The sequence below is a fragment of the Periophthalmus magnuspinnatus genome, chromosome 5 (assembly GCF_009829125.3).
Source record: "Periophthalmus magnuspinnatus isolate fPerMag1 chromosome 5, fPerMag1.2.pri, whole genome shotgun sequence".
Classification (NCBI taxonomy): domain Eukaryota; kingdom Metazoa; phylum Chordata; class Actinopteri; order Gobiiformes; family Gobiidae; genus Periophthalmus; species Periophthalmus magnuspinnatus.
In genome coordinates this window covers 26,303,277-26,324,350 of record NC_047130.1, presented here as the reverse complement: position 1 = coordinate 26,324,350, position 21,074 = coordinate 26,303,277, and the positions used below count along the sequence as shown (strand labels likewise).

General features: G+C 40.2%; 1 protein-coding gene across 1 annotated transcript in view; it reads right to left on the bottom strand.

Annotated features, from left to right (window-relative positions):
* fbln2 (fibulin 2) overlaps positions 1-21,074 on the bottom strand; it is a 31,463-nt gene that overhangs the window by 4,555 nt on the left and 5,834 nt on the right. The window contains exons 3-11 of the mRNA XM_033967283.2: positions 16,907-17,024; positions 16,063-16,192; positions 14,839-15,025; positions 11,924-12,133; positions 11,250-11,363; positions 9,330-9,428; positions 3,918-4,016; positions 724-861; positions 485-628 (exon numbers count right to left, since the gene is read on the bottom strand). Coding sequence (XP_033823174.1) covers positions 485-628; positions 724-861; positions 3,918-4,016; positions 9,330-9,428; positions 11,250-11,363; positions 11,924-12,133; positions 14,839-15,025; positions 16,063-16,192; positions 16,907-17,024 — 1,239 coding nt within the window. The remainder of the gene's footprint in view (positions 1-484; positions 629-723; positions 862-3,917; positions 4,017-9,329; positions 9,429-11,249; positions 11,364-11,923; positions 12,134-14,838; positions 15,026-16,062; positions 16,193-16,906; positions 17,025-21,074) is intronic.

Sequence of the window (21,074 nt, the reverse complement as noted above, 5' to 3'; positions counted from 1 at the left end):
GTTTTGTAAAAGCAGCTCACAGGAGGAAAAAGGCTGGAGTCCCCTGTTCTAGAGCATTAAGGACGGTCAGATATGGACATTTTCAGCTCATAAAATGTCCAATATTTGTCTCTTTGTTGTGGACCATAACCAATATTTGCTGTTTTCGATATATAAAGATTTTTAGATTGAAGTAAAGTTGTTGCAAATTTAAAAAAAAATAACTTTCCACTTCTACTTTCAGGGATATTATATCATTTCTTCAGCTTCTTTTCTTTTCTTGATTGGGGGAGTCTTTGCATAAACTATCCATGGTAAACTTTGTGCATTTGATGATATCAGGTTATGAAAACTCTCTAATATATTGTCTTATATTCACTGCATGTTAGCACAGGGACATAATAACCAGGTCTCAATGGTCCTCGTTAGCTCTGACCCTGGACCTACATTCAATTACACCTTATTTGTCTGATGAAATCTCACAGGACTGGACCCTGCTCCTCACCGACACAGGCGTCTCCCTGAGCGTTGGCGTGATAACCTCGGCTGCAGGTGATGCGTTTCTTCTGGCAGGTGTAAGAGCCCACGGTGTTGATGCAGTGGGAGCCCGGACTGCACGGATCTGTCCGACCGCTGCACTCATTTATATCTGTGCAATAACAGGACATAAAGGACCATTCAAATCAGGGATAACAAACCTTTGCTCCTTCATGTTCACTATCAGCAGTGCGATTGTTAACTCACCGATACAGTTTCCATGAGGGTCCTGAGTGAATCCAGTGATGCATTTGAGTTTAGGTCGACAGCGGAAGGATCCTGGGGTATTTTCACACACAAAACTCCCTCCGCAGTTATGAGTCTGTAACTTGCATTCATCAATATCTGGAAAAATAAATGTATTATTATTATGATTATTATTATTATTATTATTATGATTATTATTATTATTATATATGTACTATTATTATTATTATTATTATTATTATTATTATTATATGTACTTTTATTATTATTTTATTTAATGTATATATTTATTTATTATTATTTTTATTATATTATTTACTTATTTATTTCTATTATTATTTAATGTATTTATATATATATATATATATATTTATTTATTTATTATTATTTTTATTATTTTTATTATTATTATTTTTATTATTATTATTATTATATGTACTATTATTATTATTTTATTTAATGTATATATTTATTATTGTTATTATTTTATTTACTTATATATTATTACTATTATTGTTATTATTATTATTTATTTACATATAATTTTTTTATTAATCAATTTATTTATTTTATTTTTATTATTATTATTACAGTCTAAGTAGCTGCTGCCAGTAGGTGTCACTGTGGCTCAATGTACGAATAAACCAGTGAATAGACCATCATTAGGTCCTGTCAATATTGGAGGAAAATGTGCAGAAATACCACTGCATCCAACTCTGCAATTAACTCGGAAAACTTGTAATTTGACAGCTATTGAATCTGGAAGGGATGGATGAAGTTTTATTGGAGAACTTGTCTTGCTACTTTTTTCTTTTTCGTGGCCAATTTCTCACAGTTTATATCTGGTCTTTTGAGATAAATGCCACAGCACACTGGGTCTTCATGCTCGCGCTCTCCCCCATTTGTTTCTTCAAAGATGGATTGGTCATATCCCAAGAATTATATTACATTTTCTACATTGTTGAGAATAATTTTCCAAGACTTTTCCAGGTCATTAAAAGTTGTAACTACAAATTGCGCTCTGGGTATTGGGGATAGTTATTCTCCTGGAGTTTGCAGTGGATATAAACTCATTCTCCTTTACACATGGAGAAATATGGGTCCGTGAGGAACGCTCGGGGACAAATGACTTGCAGTTATTTTCTGATCAAATTAGATGAAAACAATAGAGGGGACAGGATGATATAGCAGGAACAGTCTTCAGTGTGTTACAAAGAGCCTCGGGGTGAAGCGGTGCAGCTGGATGTGAAAATGGCCGCACAAATGAGCCACAAAATGAGATTACGCCATGTGGAGCTTTGATCAAATCTGCAGTAAGTTGTTTGGTGTAGACGGCCGCGCTGTTATTAATACTACAACCCAGACAACATCTCCAAGAAATCAATTTTACTGACCCTCATTTTGGACCGGGACTGTGTTTTTGTGGGTTATTCAGATGCTTCAAACCGCGTTGTTAATCGGACGCTGCATGTTTGAGTTTGAGCGATCCTGATTGTTCTGCATTTTGAGGTTTGAGTGCTCAGGAAATGTCTGTTTTCACCTGTCCCCTATCCCCGCCCACAGCTCTAACTCCAAACCCCGGAAGAAGAAAGACTCTGTGGTTTATGCGAGTTGGAGAAGTGGAAAGTGAAGCTTATTTTTTGTTGTTTTGTCCGTTTTATGATGAATTTCTACATCTTTTATTTGATGAAACGTTCTTCCACTGCCCTGAGATGTTCTGATGAGACGGTCGTTTCATTCTAATGTTTATAAGTCCCTTAATTTCTCTATAAAGTCTTAAAGAAGCGGCAGATGAGTTTGTTGGTGTTTGTAACTGGCCTGTTGTATTTGATTGTGTTTTTTTTTAATGGCGTCTTATAAACATATTAAAGGACTCGACATTTTTTGTTTGTAAGACACGATAAAATAGAATCAGTCAAAATCAATCATGTAATTATATAAAAAAAAAATAATAATAATAATCTGTCTCCGGGTCAAAAATGTCACAACATAGATAGAAAAACATGATGAAAATGCACTACTGTGGCTTTAAACACGTGGGTTTTTCCAGATCTGCAGTTTTAAACAGGAATAAAACTGTCAATAGACCTTTTTTCTATTATAAACGCTTTTTTTTAGATCAATAATAATGAACAAAACGTGTGTATGTTACAGTTTATGTCTGTGTAATCCCTCAGTCGTCCAGGTCTGATTCATAGTAAATGCCGAAGTTTAATCTGTTAACTGGAAAAAAGTAGGAGTGAAGACGTTTTTCTGCTCATCCAAGACGCTTCTCCGGTTATAATTTATGTTTTTGTAAAAGTAAATACCAGAAAAAAAGTTGGAAATTGGATTAATCAATAGTTATGGAGTGTATTCTGTTGGTACGTCTGTGTAATCCTTCAGTCGTCCCGGTCCCTTCAGTCGTCCCGGTCCCTCAGTCGTCCCGGTCCCTCAGTCGTCCCGGTCCCTTCAGTCGTCCCGGTCCCTTCAGTCGTCCCGGTCCCTTCAGTCGTCCCGGTCCCTTCAGTCGTCCCGGTCCTTCAGTCGTCCGGGTCCTTCAGTCGTCGACATCCTTCAGTCGTCCTGGTCCTTCAGTCGTCGACATCCTTCAGTCGTCCGGGTCCCTCAGTCGTCCGGGTCCCTCAGTCGTCCTGGTCCTTCAGGGTCCTTCAGTTGTCCTGGTTCTTCAGTTGTCCTGGTCCTTCAGTCGTCGACATCCTTCAGTCGTCCGGGTCCCTCAGTCGTCCGGGTCCCTCAGTCGTCCTGGTCCTTCAGGGTCCTTCAGTTGTCCTGGTTCTTCAGTTGTCCTGGTTCTTCAGTTGTCCTGGTCCTTCAGTCGTCCGGGTCCCTCAGTCGTCCCGGTCCTTCAGTCGTCCCGGTCCCTCAGTCGTCCCGGTCCCTCAGTCGTCCCGGTCCCTCAGTCGTCCCGGTCCCTCAGTCGTCCCGGTCCCTCAGTCGTCCCGGTCCCTCAGTCGTCCCGGTCCCTCAGTCGTCCCGGTCCCTCAGTCGTCCCGGTCCTTCAGTCGTCCCGGTCCCTCAGTCGTCCTGGTCCCTCAGTCGTCCTGGTCCCTCAGTCGTCCTGGTCCCTCAGTCATCCTGATCCCTCAGTCGTCCTGGTCCCTCAGTCGTCCTGGTCCCTCAGTCGTCCTGGTCCTTCAGTCGTCCTGGTCCCTCAGTCGTCCAGGTCCGTTGCTGTTGTTATACTGACTCACCTTCACAGCGTCCGTTGTTGAGCTGACGTCCTGGTGCACAGGTGACACACACGAGCGAGCCCTGAGAGTCCCGTCTGCAGTGCTGCCCGGCGTCTACGGCTGCAACAACACGGACCACTGTGAGACTCCAACCTGTAACCTCCTCCAAACACTCTGCACCACCCAAAAAACACCCAGTCCAGACACTCCTGATCCTGATCCTGGACCAAGATCTTCACCAAAATCAAGATCAAATTCATCAAACTGTTGCCTAAAGCTCAGGTTGATCTGACACAGGTTTCTTTATGCTTCAAAATGTAATTTCTTTGCCTGGAATGTTCTAGTACGGCACTAACTTAAACATGAAACATTTATCTTCATGAAGACCACCAGGTGACACCAGCCAGGCAAAGTTAATCAAATAGATCTGTGGAGAATGCATGAGTTTTGAGCAAAAAAAAGCAGAACTATTACACTAAATGAACTTTTCAGAGCTTTTATCCACGCTGTAGCCGTTTCCTCTTCTCATTTACACTCTCATAGTTATATTTGGAGTGATTCATGCATGTTTGAACCATCTTTTATCACTCATTTTCAACACGCCAACCTCCTTTTTCACGCCCACCACTCTGTACTTACTCCATTCTCCAGTTTTATTTTCTTAATCGGTGATACATGTAGGATTCACAGTGTCACAAATGAAATGTTATCCATAGGAGGGGCGATATCTTGTTGAAATTGGTTGAAAAATGATCAAACGTGCTCACACAGGTAGATTATTTTCTTCTTGGGGCGTCTTAAACTCAGAAAATGGTCTGTTGTGGTTCACTTTCCGTCATGTCTATGTTCACTTTTGTCTGAGTTTCTCTAAATGTTCTGTTTCTGACCTGCCTTAGGACAACGGTTGTCAAGTAGCTATTGTGCTAATTCCGGCATATTTACATTGATGCTGTTTGTTGACATGTTGATTAATATGCACTTAAAATAAATAAAATACATCTACACCGCTCTTTGTTGTGATGACTTTTACGGTGCCGTCAGCTTCCACTGCAGTTTTTATGAAGTAATTTTGACGAGTTTTATAAATATTGCAATTTAAAGCGTGCAAATTATAGCACAGTGACCCACGGATGTTGCAGACGTCTTCTTTAATGCCATCCAGGGTTACATTTAAGACAAAAACAATAAGATCTTTATGGAGAGAGCAGCAGGTAACAGGCCGTCCATCAGATTATATCAATTTGTAAAAATATAAAGTTGACAGGACACGTGTTGGACCTATTTTAGCTCCCGAGTTAAATAATTCCCTTCAGAAACATGGGGTAAAGCTGCATTGTGATTCATATTCCCATCATTGCATCAACACCGTGTATTTGTGCACGAGAAACCAGATATATCAGCTTTGAACAGGAGCAGCTTTGCAAATCCCATGACTAATTAATATGATATGGTGCTGGCGAAATGTTTCTGTTTTTGTCGTTAGCGTCACGCAGTTGAGAGCTTTTGAATCTGTATCGGACTAACCATGTTGATTTACGACACTGGTGCCTCATTTTTGCATCAGTGGACTTCTTATCATGCAGAACAGTGACTAGAAGATCAGTGGGATGTTCTCCGATCGCGCTGGACCAGGACAGCTGTTAGTCGTCGACTCTATCTGGTGCATCTGTGCTCATTCTGGGACACGCTGCAAGTCCTGGTTTAAACATCAGCGAGGAATCCATCACAATCCACTGGGAACGTGATAGAAAATATTACTACATTCCTCTATGCAAAAGCTTAGAGACAAAACAAAACATATTTTCGCATTTTGTTGCTCAGGCTGTGGATCTTTAGAGAGTCTGCGGCTCCGGGGAGTTTGAGTACTGAGTGTTGTTGTCCACAGAGATTCTGCAATGTGAAAGAAACATCTGAGCTTCTCCTCTGGGAGCATCACCTCGTACACAGACCTGTCTGTCAGCACACACGCGCTCTAACATGCAGCGTGATGTCCTGTCCAGGGACTGATACAAACACCCAGGCCCCTGTGGCAAATATTCCATAACAGTAACAAGACGCTTTATCTGACTGTCTAATCTTTTTACAACTTTTGCAGTAAAAAGAGCTTCTCGATCAAACGGCTCTGTCCAAAACATGACAACATCTAAAGATTAAATCAAATCCTTGGTGCGGATGGCCAACACTTACCTATAAAGCAGTGGAATATACACACAAAAAAAAGTCTCCACCTGGATTTAACTAAGCAAATAGATCCGGTTCTCCTACAGTTGGTCCGGTCTAGGTTCAGCAACAGTCTGTGCTCAAACAATGAGGTCAGCTGACACCTGAATATACTGAGTGACCAGGTTATTCAGGATTCATCGGGCTCAAATTGTGACAGAGTGGATCAGGAGCATGAGACGTCATTTTCACACATGGATTGTCCACCACAGAGTCCAGACCTTAACCCCACTGAGAATCTTTGTGCTGGAGAAGCTTTGTGCAGCGTCAGACTCGACCATCATCAATGCAACAGGTGAAACATTAATGCAACACTGGATGGAAATAAAACTTGTGACGTTGCAGAAGCGAAATCGAAGGACAACACACGTTTCACTGTTTTAAGTCACTTGAAATTCTACTGTCAGTGCTTAAATAATCAGGATTAGTTGCATAAAACATTAAGACTATGAGCCAATATAATATCCACCATTTAAAAATAAACTATTTCATGTCATAAATGCACATAATAACACAAAAAAACATAACTAAACCTGACAAAAACACAGCTTATACCATTTCCTCATTCTCATTCAACAAACTCATGAATGAATCTGAACTGCTCTCCTCCTGAGACCCTCTGTTCTGTCCTCAGCACAGGGGACAGTGTCCACGAGCCCACCGCTCAGCTCTAGTGCTGCATTTTCCACTGCATCATTCAAAACACAAATGCCTCAAGGTTCATGCATTCAGCGCCCGCTCCCCTCGGACTGCCACATACGGCGGTGAGTGGTGAAGTGAGCCAAAATGGAACAAAGAGGCTATTTTCTGACAAAAAGCATGATTGCTTTGCTGAAAGGAGAAGGGTTTATAAAGTAAGGGTTATTTTTCACCCCCGGACTCAATGCCTCGTCTAAAACAGCGCACATTGTATCAAAAAGCCTGTCTTATCCAATCAATTCAGACAGACATATAAATAAATCTATGCTTGATTATTTTACTTAGTTTTCCAAGGGTTCATAAACCAGTATCAGAGGCCGTACGATTTGCAGCGTATATCAAATATCTCACTATGTATCTCACTTTTAGAAGACATTTGAGATGAAAACGTCGTCAGGAGTTGTTATGGTGGACCTGAATGACCTTTGAGCTTGTGTTCCTCAGTTAAAAGTGGGCGGTGTGTGGTTTGATTGGTATCAGAACAGAGGAGACAGGATTCCAGCCATGCAAATGTAATAACTCTGTCCACAGCCTGCGGCATTGGACGACACTGAAGGTCCTGGTGGGAAGAGCGTCATTAAGACGTTTGAAATCATCCAAAACCAACGAACCGTGAAATGGTCCGTGATTCTGAGAACTCCTCCAGATCTGTCCATCAAACACGTAAATGTGTCAAATTTTGTGTTTCAGTGTTGAGCAACGAACAAAGAACGACACTGGGGATTTTTATTAAAGGTTTGAGAGTTTTTCAGACAGATCGGTACAATTCTTCCAATTCAGCTCTGGCCCGTGGAAGAAAATGCTTCTGAGGCAGTTATCTGGACAATAACGTTTCTACCAAATAAACTTATATACTTAAATAAACTTATATACTTAAATAACAATTAAATCAATAATAAGAGGAGAAAGCCTAAAACTAAAAGAAGACTTAATATGGGTTTTGTGCTCTGTTCTATGTTTTTATGTTTTGTTCTATGTGTTTTTGTTCTATGTTTTTGGTGCTATGTTCAATGTTTTTTGTGCTATGTTCTATGTTTTTGTGCTATGTTCTGTGTTTTTGGTGCTTTGTTCTATGGGTTTTGTGCTTTGTTCTGTGCTATGTTCTATGTTTTTGTTCTATGTTTTTTGTGCTATGTTCTGTGTTTTTGTGCTATGTTTTTCTGCTATGTTCTGTGAGTTTTGTCCTTTGTTCTATGTTTTTGTGCTATGTTCTCTGTTTTGTGCTATGTTCTATGTGTTTTTTGTGCTATGTTCTATGTTTTTGGTGCTATGCTCTATGAGTTTTTGTGTTTTGTTCTATGGGTTTTTGCTCTGTTCTATTTTTTGTGCTATGTTCTCTGTTTTTGTGCTATGTTCTATAAGTTTTGTCCTATGTTCTATATTTTTGGTGCTTTGTTCTATGGTTTTTGTGCTTTGTTTTATTTCACTCCTACAACTTTTCGTCCAGATTTAACAGCTTTAACTTTGTCTTTTACTACGACAGAAGTCTAAATATTCCACTTGGACTGTTGGACCGGTCGTTCCTCTGAGGACGTAGCCCAGATTTTAAAAAGCAAAGTAAAGATTAATATCAACAAAATCTGCTGAGGTTAATTACTGGACAGGACCTTGGATGTTCTGTTGTACCTTCATCTCGTACACACTGCCCACCCAGATCCCACATGTGGAAACAATTTGGCATCGCCCAGAACTTTGACAACGAGCCTGTACAGAAATACTTCCTCACACGATACAAATGACGTGAACAGTCTCCAGTTTAAATGTCAAATTGAAATTTCCAGTAGTGTAAATGTGTGTGTGTGTGTGTGTGTGTGTGTCAAATAAATGAAATGGTACACAGCACGCTCAAACTGCAGGATTTCCGGTTATCAAAGGTGTGCATGGCTGCTGAGTGTTAAAGGCTACATTTACTGCTGCGATGTGAGATTATGATGTGGGAGGTTGATGAAGGGTTTTATACGCTGTAGTTTTCAGTCTCTAAAGGGCAAACCAGCACAGAGGAAAAGGATCACATTTTGCAGGTGAGGGCACAAATGCTGCGTTTCAGAGCTGAAAATGTACTGAGGAAGGCACAGTTTGAAACATTCAGGACAGTTTTGCATTCGTTCATCGAGTGTGTTCAGATAATGCTCAGATCTGATAGACACTGGCAACTGTAATTTTCTTTCCCGTCCCTAAACTTTATCACCCGTCCATCGCTTGGATCTCACACCTGGAGCTTTTCACAGACCCCAGTGACAGTATTATACCTTCATATTCTAGAATCTGAAAGTCTATTGTTGACGGATGATGGTTTCAGTGATTTTCTAACTTTCTGCTGCTTAAATTAACATTGAATTGGACGTATAGGACCAGTCGCACTGTAGCATTAAGATTTAGAGGGAAACTAATGTCATGACCGATCCCAGATCGATGTATAAAACACAAATCAATGCTGCACTTAACAGTCTGACTTGTGCCAGGTTAATAAACGAAATCCTTATGGTCACATCATGTGAAATACTGAGCTCGTACCTTGACATGTGCGTCCATCAGTCATGAGAGAAAAGCCTGGGAGACAAGAGCAGAGGGCACGACCCCCGACCACACTGCACTTCTGACCACAGCGTCTGTCTGCAACACAGAACAAGAACCCACACCACACCATGACTATTAATGTACTTTGTTTATATATATTATTTATTTATTTTTTATTAATACTTGATTAATATTTCAGGTCTCATTAATATTCACAAACATCACAGTGACATTCAAAAACATCACTTAAGAGCTGACAGATGAGTCTTATTAACAGGGAAAGATAAATGATAATAGTTTTGATGTTAGGTGTGTAATAGTAACATTATAAATAGGATTAAGGGAAATATGCTGAGGTCAGACATCGTAAAAGACACATGTCTGTGCACAAGGGCCGACCCCAGGTGTGGGATTTACAATCCAGCACAGGATGATAATCATAGTCAAATTATGAAGTTTAATCACATATACATTCAGTTTTAGTCATATATTACTTTGTGTGAAGGTGAAAAAAGACATTAGCAGTAGTTTGACCCACAGTGTCTCCTGCCCAGAGCTCACTCTTCTCCAACCAAAGACGTCCCTCTGTCCCAGCCTCTGATGTTATTGATTACAGAGGACCAAAAAGAGCTGAATTGAGTTAGCTGTTTTTATGAGGATACAGATCCACTCTCTAAGATAATAAGTTCCATCGAGCACAGTCATAAATTGTGCAATGGAGACCTGCTCTCTGAATTTCCACTTAACCAGAATATATATATATTTTTGTGATGCATAAAGCAGTTTAAGAGTGCAGGCTCTACAGTTACTTCAGTCTTGAGTAAACCAAAGTCTCCTGACAGACACAGTGAGGGGGATGCAGGACACAGAACTGGGAGGGAAAACCAAATGGATAATTCTTCACAAATCCTCTGCCAAAACCTTTGTATCTGTGCACATTTCCACAGAGCATGTACATAATCATCTGTGATACTATTTGAACGCTGTGGACATGTTTCAGATGCACATTCTTTGCCCTGTGTAATGTCCTCTGTGTATAATTTTACACTGTTAATACTTGAACCCAGAATGGTTTGTCAGAGCTGATGGTTGAATCTTTCTCCCGATGGGAAAAGGGGAACGAGGCTGAATCATCGTTTAGAACAGTCTGGGTTTGTTCAATTTCAAACAGTTACTTATTGTTGCTACAGAAATAATGTATTGCCTTTTGGAGTTAATTATATATTTAAGTTGTGTACATTCTATGAGTTATCTGTGCCATGAGATCTTTAAATGTAATAAATATCCCTTTGTCATTTATTTGCTGCAGACGGTTATGCTCTTATTTTACCATGAAGGAAAATGTAATTTCCTTTTATTTTGTAAGAGGTCAGGGTTATTCCAGATAGTCAGAAATATTTGTGCCGTTTAATTACACGGACGATGAACGGTAGATCTGCCACTTTTAATTCCTGACTCATTGTTTCTCCTATGTCCAGCCATGCGTGATTACAAGAGCCAGAGTGTGTCCACGTGAGAATATAACAAAGTGCAAATAATAATAGTAAAAATCCTGCAGTTTCAAACCACCACAGTGTTTTGACTTTGTAAAGTTTTTAGGCAAATACATTGAGGTTTGTCTCCATAAAACAGAGACACAGACACCAGGTATTGGAAGATTTGGTTGGAATCACTGAGAAAATGTCATTTATTTTTCGTCAGATCATCATTTTCACTTTGTTTTTAATTAGAGCAAAGTGAAAGATGAATACAGTTCCATAAAACTCGTAGCAGAGATGTTGATGTGTTAATCTTGGTTGAATCACTTTTATTTGTAAATAATAATTCAGTTCTTACACTGTGTAGCGTGTGAGGACATTTATTTAGCATTTATTTAGTTTTTGATATCTGCTGTTTTATGAGCCAAAGTGACTTTACCTTCACATGGGTTGAAGTAAACTGGGCTGGTGCTGGTGGTGGTGGAGGTCTTGGTGGTGCTAGTCTCAAAATATCCGTCATCTTCTGTGACTCTGTTGTCTTCGTCAGGGCTCTCTGTGAAAAGACACGGTCCCTTTAATTTGGAAAGTTCCACTGGATTTGACGCCACATGAGAATCTAATCTGGAAGAGTTTGCCCGGTTTAATCCTGGATCTCCAAATGTAAAGGCCACAACGTTTGTCCTGAGCTGCATGTTTTTTGTCCTTATTCTCAGTGCATGAGGCAGAGAGGTCTCCATATAAATTATGTTTGATCTTCCTGAGAATTTTAATGAGCCCGAGCTCGAGAGCCACATCACTGTATGATAATGAAATCAATTGGAATATAACTGCTGAGTAATCATAAGGAGATGACTACAAACAAGCACTTTCTCTGTATAAATTCATAATAAAACAACTAAACATGACAGAATACCAAGAGGAATGTAGGCAGACGTCTGTACCTGCCTAAAATGATCAAAACATTTGATCAGCTTTTCTTGTACCTCAAACATTTTTTCTTTTACAGTTTTACAGCAAAATTAAACCTATTCTTACACAGTGATGTTTGGTGCATGACATGAAACATGATTCACAGAGAGTGAGAGCACAGAGTATCCTGCCGGTGTGAGTGACCTGGTGTGCAGGAGTGCCCGTCTGGCTGCAGGGAGTACCCCTGGTGGCAGCCACAGCGGTAGGAGCCGTAGGTGTTGGTGCAGGTGTGCTGGCACAGCTGCCCCGCGTACACCTGGCAGTGGTCCAGGCCGTCCTCCTCCTGCGGTGTGTGTGTCGCCTCCTCTGTGGCAGAGATGGACAGGGCCTGTCTGGGCAGGGGGCTGTTCAACACTGGAGCAGAGAGAACAATGCAAATTACAGACAACAGCAGACGCCTGTTTAATGTATCTGTGCTCTAACTCTGTGGAACTGATATGAACCGACAGCACGACATCTGCTCCTCGCTGGTATTCACATGTTTGCTCTGACCGCAGCCTCGAAATTACATCATTAAAAGAAAGCACCAGTCACAAGTGCTCGGGTCAGGTTCTGTGGACAGTGCTCAACCACAAGACAGAATAAAAGTGTAACTAAGACAGTCGTTATCAAATGAATCTAAAAAAAAACTAATCTGCTTGTCCTTAGATTGAAACATTCAGTGTCATTATCACAGATACAGTTGTTAATGCATTGACCCTATGGTATTTTCCTAAAGGTAAATGTAAAGATTTATATCTAAAGGTTCAGACTTCCCCCTGTCAGCAGCTTCGACTCTCGTCACATCAGTCCCCTCCTTGTTTCTGCCTCAGTGTGTCTCCTCCACCTGCAGCCTCACCTGCCTGGATCGCCCTGGCTCATACCTCCCATTCTTCCCTCATCTGCATCCCCCCAATCACGGCTCGTCTGGCAGGAATCTCCACTCATGTTTTCAAGCTAATGTAACCCTCCACCTCCCCGTCTCCTCCTCAGTGGCATAATCTCTTCTGCAGGGTTCAGTGCTCTCCACCAGTGTCTCAGCTCCACCATCTGTGTCCAGGCCGTGGGGAGACCGAGACTCCATCTCGTATTCTAGTTATTCATGTCCCTCAGAATGCTCGTTGTCCCTGCCGGTGTCTAAGTGCCAAAAATATGAATCAATCATGAAATCTGTGTCTCACTCGTGTCTCTGTTTAGTCTGTTCAGTCTGAAGTTGAATAATACTGGATCTGAGCCTCACTCTGTGCAGACACACGCCCCTAACAATAGAGCTCTATCCACCTGTCCCCGTCCCCACACCTCACAGAAGAGGGCACAACAACACCGCTCCGGAACCTTCTCCTCACAGTCAGTGGTTTACATTCAAAGGACTGAGTCGAATGAATGTTTGCTTTTTAATTAAAAAGCAGTGAGTCACAGACTGAGAACATATCCCCTCATAGGAAATAATTACATCCTTTTTTCATCCATAAAGACTGACTTCACACGCAGCATTTACAGCTTTGTGCAGGTTAATAACCTTCCAAACAAAATGACATCATCTAAAAACCTTTAAAGAGAGAAAATAGTCAACAGTCAGTGGTGAGAGCAAAGCCTATTAAACTTTTCAAAAACACGTCAGAGCTGTGATGTTTAGGACTTTTACCTCAGATACAATTGTCTCTCATAAAACGACCCCAGCTGTGCACGACGTTCCAAATGTCTGGTGTTAAGTCACATGTTAAGTTAACAACCTGCCTGAATAATGACATGTGCTGCAAATAATCAAAGGAGCAAAGATCAGAACAAGAAGGAAACTGAGAGAATTAAGACTCTGCATCTCCACGTGCATGATCTCTGTGAACAAAAATGTTCAAATGAAGTAAAAACTGATTAATGAGTGTTTATCTCATTTAAATGACGGCATAGTGGGTGTTTTTATATATTCACACAAAGTGCAAACTGTTGTTATTTTCTTAGTCAAGGCAAAATACATAAAATCGATTATTCCTACAATGTGATTCATCCCACGACACAGGCTGCTCAACCTGACCATGACAAATCAGTCCAATGTCAATTAAATTCTAAATAACACTTTTACAGTTGGCGTATCTGTTCACAAGAATGAAAATCCTATAAGACTAAAAACATTCACCTGCCTGTGAAAACTGGAGCTGACACTTTGAAGAGTACGTCTGCATGTGTAGACTGCAGGAAAAAGTACGTTCATATTTGTGTTCACCTCAGGACCTCAGGGCCTCAGGACCTCAGGGCCTCAGGACCTCAGGGCCTCAGGACCTCAGGGCCTCAGGACCTCAGGGCCTCAGGACCTCAGGGCCTCAGGACCTCAGGGCCTCAGGACCTCAGGGCCTCAGGACAGCCCTGTGTCCCTCCTCAGTCTGTCCTTAATGTTCTGGACTGTAATATGGTCAGAGACTGTTACACTGTGCATATCCTACAGAAAGCTGCTTTACCGTATGTGCCTTTGGCTGGATGTCAGAGTCGGGAGTAGATGAATAAAAGACAGTTGGAGCCAAAATCTGGTAATAATTGAGCCCAGCTCTGGTGCATTTTTGCATTCACATTCTACCTCCCAACCAGCCAAACTGCACATGGGCAAATGTGGCCTGTCTGTTCAGAAAAAACATTTGAGACGAGAAAATGTTGGACAATATTTTGGACGAACACAACTTTCTTTCAACAACAACAACAACAGTTTTAAAGTCATTATCCTCTACCACAAAGAAAGGATGCTGAGCAATGGAGGAGAACTGAGAAATAATAGAGAAGTAAAACAACAATCCCCCCAAGATTGAAACAATAGAGTGAAAAGAAATACGACTTTCTTTGAAATGAAAAGGCTTTTTCTCAATTTCCCCATTTCTTTGATAGGTTAACCATCACAGTATCACATTCAGCTTTTATTTTATCATTTAGGCCGACATTCAAATTGTGTTACAGAAATACAATGTGCCTTTACACAGTACTGATAAGTTGCAGTAGTAGTTCAGTAGCAGTATTTTATGTAATACATGTATATAAAGCCATAGTCATCGTATATAAGCCGCAGTACATGTAAATACTATGATAAAGGCCTGTACCTTGCCTGGGTCTTGTCGTGGCTCTAACACTGTGTTTACTCCACAGGACGGTGTGGCTGGGGTCGGGCTCGTCCTCGCAGCAGGTCAGAAACACATGTCCACACGGATAACCCAGGAAATGGTGACTGTCACAGCTCAGACGCTGACGACGCACCTGCAGACCCAGGGCACAGCAGCCGCAGCACACCTGGACACACACACTGTCTTTGTTCAGATCCTTTCATTTAACTCAGGCGGCCACAAACAGTCAGTCACAATTAGTGTGTTTGTGATTGGATTTGAACCAACAACCTTTTAGAAGTATTTGGAGCACAAAACTCAAAGCACCTGGTATGACATCTGAATATAAATAAAGTACTGTTGGTGTGGGCAGACAGCTGAAGGACAGAGACGTTCTAACATGGAAGTATTTACAGGATCCAAGGGATTTTGGCAAAACATATCAGCCTGTTTGCAATTACTCATAAATCTACTATGGACAAGGAGAAACTCATGGAATATTTAATGACACAAGCCAAAGTAACTCCAACTTATCTTTTCAAATCTGCTGAAACATTCTCATTTCTTTTTCATTGCACAATGGTAATGTGGCAAATACAGTACAACTTTCCTCTTCCTGCTGACATTTACAGTGGAGCCGTGTGTACCAGGCAACAATACATTAGGTCAGTTGTTAAAGCTTTTACTCACTGACTCATTGGCTCCTTGACAGAAAACACTTTGAGTCCAGTAGAGGTAGAACAGTGTTATATAAATGTAATCTTAAAAATGTAATGTTTTCTAAAGAGTTACGTAATTTCTCTTCTGTGAATCAAAGGGATTTTTGTTAAATATTAGTTCGCATTTTTAGACGCAATCTTATGTTTTCTGGGCGCGAAAACACAGAGATGAAATATTCTCTGATTCATTTTCAAAGTGATAAATTAATTCTAATGACACAACACAGAATATAACCCATAGAGTCTTAATGAATTGCACCCAACTCTTTAATGATAAGTTTATTTAAATGATCTGAATTTAACAATCCTTGAAAACCTCCTGCAGTGGATAAATCTGCTCAGCACCTTACGCCACAATAAACACGACACATACGACCACAAAGTGAGGTCTTAAACTCTGATTCGCGTCATGTCCATGGACCTCTCTCATAACCACATGGCAGAGTCATGAACTGCAAAGGAAAAAGTGTCTTTGTTTTGGCACTCGTGGTGGACTGGGACTTGCCTGGTAGGAGTCGTCTGGACATGGGGCTTCCTGGTCCACATCACAGGGGCTCCCCGCTCGGGCGGCGGTGACTCCAGACTCACACTGGATCTCCCTCACTGAGCTCAGACAGCACTGCTTCTGAGCCAAACTGCAACAAACAGGAAAATACACTTTATGACTATGAACGAATATTTTCCCTGCATGCAACCTATTGTTCACTTTGCAGCTGATGTCATCAACGTTCCCCGGAGCTCGGGTCGAAAACATGTGCCTGAGAATAGAGAACAAACTGAACAAACTGAACAAACTGAACAAACTGAACTAACCACACCAGACTTATCTGTTATGGACAAGCTTATTTAGGGGATCACTTTAAGATCTATAACTTATTACTATAACTTGTGTTTTTTTAACATTCATGTAGTTGTTCTTGATATAATAAAACCTATTATTATTATTATTATTATATGTTTTATTTATTTTTATGTTATTATTATTTTGTATTATTATTATTATTGTTATTATTATCATTATTATTTTTAATCATCATTATTTTAAATTGTATCATTTTTTGTTATTATTTTATTTATTTATTGTTATTTTATTATTATTATTAATATTATTATCATTATTTTTATTTTGATCATTATTATTTTATTATTATTATTATTTTATTTATTTTTTTTACTAGATCTGTGGTAAGAATGTTCTTGATATAATAAAACCTATTGTTATTAATTATCATCATCATCATTATCATCATCATTAATATTTGTACTAGTATTTATTTATTTATTTTTTACTAGATCTGTGGTAAGAGTGTTCTTTCTCCCAGGTAAACCTAAAGTATAAACACACACACCTGCATATAGAGTCCTTGTCACTGTGGAGGGACGGCATATCGACACAGTGCTCATTCTGTTTGGCCCACGTCTGCCCGGCGACGCAGCAGCTCTGGACGAGGTCATCCTCCGCCCCACCTGCAGACATATCCCCAAACTTATTCCCAACACTGTTATTCCACACGAACTCCATCGCACAGAGTCGACAGGAGCCCTCTCACACACACACACACACACACACACACACACGGTGAATTCCAGCAGGTCTCAAAGGCGCCTTCAACATTTCATCACATTCCCCAGAGGTAAAACTCAACTCCAGACACACAGGTTTTATGAGGATTTTTTTTTTTTTAAACGCACAGAGTAGAACTGGATATGTATCAGGTTTAAATAGCAGCATATGCAATGGAAAAAAAAACAAAAAAAAGGTAAGAGAACAACATATGTTTAGAAACAGACTGAAAAGATGATCACACAGAGGTCAGGTTGTTTTCTGGGGCAGCAAATGTGATGAACTGTTAAAACAAAATCACAAATCACATTTCGACAGCTGCTCCAGTTTGAACAAATACGTCTTAACATCCTGCACTCTGATAAACACATGTACAGTATGAGCCTTTCTTTCATCCACACATTAGTCTGCACCAGCGGCTTAACACCATTTGCATATTCATCTTATTCTTACAGCAGTGAAATGAAAGAGCTTTGTTTTGTTGTTTTTTTTTTCCAATTTCAGAACACAAACCTAATTTATGTCATCCCCAAATATATTGCGAGGAAAGGAACACATTTGCAAACATTAAACTACAGCGCGCGGCTTCCTGTTTTGGACTTTACTCCGCTCACGAATCACGGAGCCATCACAGAATTAGCTCCACATGGCTCTTACTCAGATCAGATTTAACAGCACGCTTTATTCTCTTTATGTTTTCACCTCCGTAAGCCTAAACTATGCTAATCTATTCAGCGGCGTGTACATTCAGAAGTACGTCCGATACTGCCGTTTAGGTCCCACTTGGAAACTTCGCTAACTTCATTCTGCGCTCTCATCTGCATAATTCATCAAAGGAGTTCTGTAAAACAAATTGAGGGGAAATAGCTAAGTTAATTGTTTTTTTCTTCGGGGTTTTGCGATGGCAGAACGTGGAGGATTGACTTTAAACCGGCTTTGATCTGAGGTAGTGTCTGTTTTATAGATGTGCAGCGAAATCAAGTCTATTTATGAGATTAACAAGGAACAAAAGTGTAATAAATGCGAACGTAGAGTCACATGGAAGGCTGAACGGACAGGCCCCGGACACGTGCGTGAAATAAATGTGCGCAGATGTTTCTACGGGCACGACTATGGTTATTGTAAGAGGAAAAGACTTTTGCATGTGATTAGAAGTTATTAACCAAGGACTCGATGTGAAAAATATGTATGAGCGATGCAATTGTGATGGTTTTATAAAGAAATGTTTTATTTGTTTGTGCGCCCGGATAGCAACTTTAGCCGTTTAATGAGGAACAGAGCAGATTCGAGCGTCTTTTATGTCCCGACACCAAAAATACTTACTAAAACAAGACCATTTAAAGGAAAAAGCAGCATCCTGGCACCTCCTGTACGCGCAGCATCTCCTCTGAGCAGACTGAGGTTTGTTTCTTTTATAGAGCTCCTCCTTTAATTGGTTGAGTCCACTCTGCAGCACAGGGAAGTTTACACCAATTTTACTCAATAATCTTGTTAAAATTTTCCTTTAACAAATCAGTCTACATCTTTATTCACTCAAACTGCTTATTGAAAATGGAGCTCTGCGTTAAATTTATCAGTTTTAACGTGAGTAAGATGAGCAAAAAGCTAAAATATTTGACACCCCTCCACCTCAGCGCGTAGTGGTCTGCCCCGGAACCTTCTTAAGGGGGAATCATTTGGCCGTAACACCTAAGATGGCCGACAACATGGGTAAAAAGGTGAGTAGAGTCCTTTTTTCCTGTAGCTTCAAAAAACAGGCCCATGTCATGAACTAAACTACATTACAGACATTTATTTATTTTCTTGTTTGTGTTTGATGTTTGTGTCATTATTTTGCATCAGCTTTATTTCATTTTCAAACCTCTATTTAATCAAATCAATATTTTGTAAGTGTTTGGCAGCTGCTGTCGTGTTATTGAGCTGTACAATAATTAGATCGATCAGAATCATGAACAAACAAGGTCAGACATGTGAAAGTTTGTGCAATGGGAATAAACTCTGGGGCAGATATTAACCAAAACTATGACATTATCTATGGAGCAGTGAAAAACAGAGCTATTTATATCCACAAAAACACAAGATAATATTATCTTTAAACGGCAAAAACAGCAGCCGCTCTGATAGAGTCGGGCGCTTTAAGATGAGTGACCCACGGAGCATCCTCGTTTCAAGATATCCTTCAGCGGTTTCACAAAGACACAACAAAAACAGTGTCCAGTGAGTACAGCTGAAACATTTTCTACCATGGATTCCTTAGATTTTCGGTTCCACTGCTCTACGTCTGTCGAAGTTGCACGTACTTTTTTATCTGACTCAATCTTCTCAAAGTCACAAACTCACTGGAACACACTGATTGTTCTAGTGCAAAAGGGATATTCAGGTTCTTGGGGGGGCAAAGTCGTCCAATATTTTCAGTATTGAGACAAACACCGGGTTGAATAAAGAGATAAAAATGATATGAAATGATAAAAATGACAAATGACTGCTTTTGCAAAATGCCTAAGATGCAAAAAGAAAATGGATGTTCCAAATGATCCAACTGTTTGCCGTGTCTCCCATGACTGGAGAGTGATGATCCTCCAGGTCTGAGGACACGTGAAGCCCTGGAGAGAGAACACCTCAGCTCATTAGTCAGTCTGGACAAACAGAGCGCCGTCTGCGGAGCTGCCTCTCAGACGTACAGTATGTCATCTGTGCACATCTGCATCGCATCTGGACACGGGCTCACGCTGTCTCACACGCTGCTCCAGAACATGAATGTCTTATGAACGGACAATAAACCATGGATTTATTGACACGTAACTGTCTCGTTGGATTGGATTAGCAGCCCTCAGGCAGTGACAGTAAAATAAGCACATCTGGACTTTAAGCAGGTGATATTTTTATACATATCATAGAAAACTACATGGATATCGCAATTCCTTATTTCTATATATTGTGTGGCTTTGCATCGGGCCAAAATCTTTCAGAATTTTACTGCGTTTGGCCTCGATCGTCCACTGAGCCCCGCCTTTCAGAGCTGCAGATCGTCAGCCAACGTGCACTGAACGTTTGAATCTATTACTGCTTGAAAACTGAGCTGCTAAACTGTATTTATATATTTTTACTTGGCAGTGACTAATAACGAACGCAAATCGTGATCATTCTACTTATAAAATACTTCTATTCTTAAACAAAATGTCAAATGTGCTTGGAAATAACATTTTTTTTCAAGTGTTTTCTCTGCTGATTTTGTAACAGACCAACCTCAGTAATCAGATTCCTTACATTTTTCTAAGGATCCGTCTGAATTCCTTCTCAAATAAAGCCCTTCTTTCTATTTCAGCCACTGTTTCTGTAACGGTTTGATTAATAGTTTGCCGAAAGCGCCGTCATAACAGCGGCTTCTCTGTTACTGCAGTTGAAGGATCACCTGTTGAATCGATTCTGACATTTACTATTAGGTTCCTACTTAGAATTTATATTAAAATATGTGTTTTATTAGTCCAAAACAAACACAAGATGATCTGTTAAGCATATTCAGGACTTTACAAAAGCAGAGGGCGATCATGAGAGTAAAAGTTTCAGAAATCAGTAAATGGCAGTGCGTAAATGGCGTGTTCATTTTTACGGCTGAATGTGTCGACTTTAGGACTTAGACTTTTGGTTTAGCAGCGTTTTAGCAATGATAAAACAAACAGGATCATGGGTAATGCTTAAGAACAATGTGAGAACGACGACAGAAACAGCAGATTAGAGATGGGAGCTTTGGCATTGATCAAATTGTAAAAGCAAAGTTTGAAAATTAGACTAATACAGCACACGAGCACTGTTCATTATGCTCATTTTATTTGCATTAATTTATATTTCTAATTCTGGTAACGAGCTGAGTTTATTCCACTGGGCAACACTTTAGACATGGACGTGTTTGTCAAATGTTCTGTGTAAATAAAGAGTCCAAAAGATGTGATTTT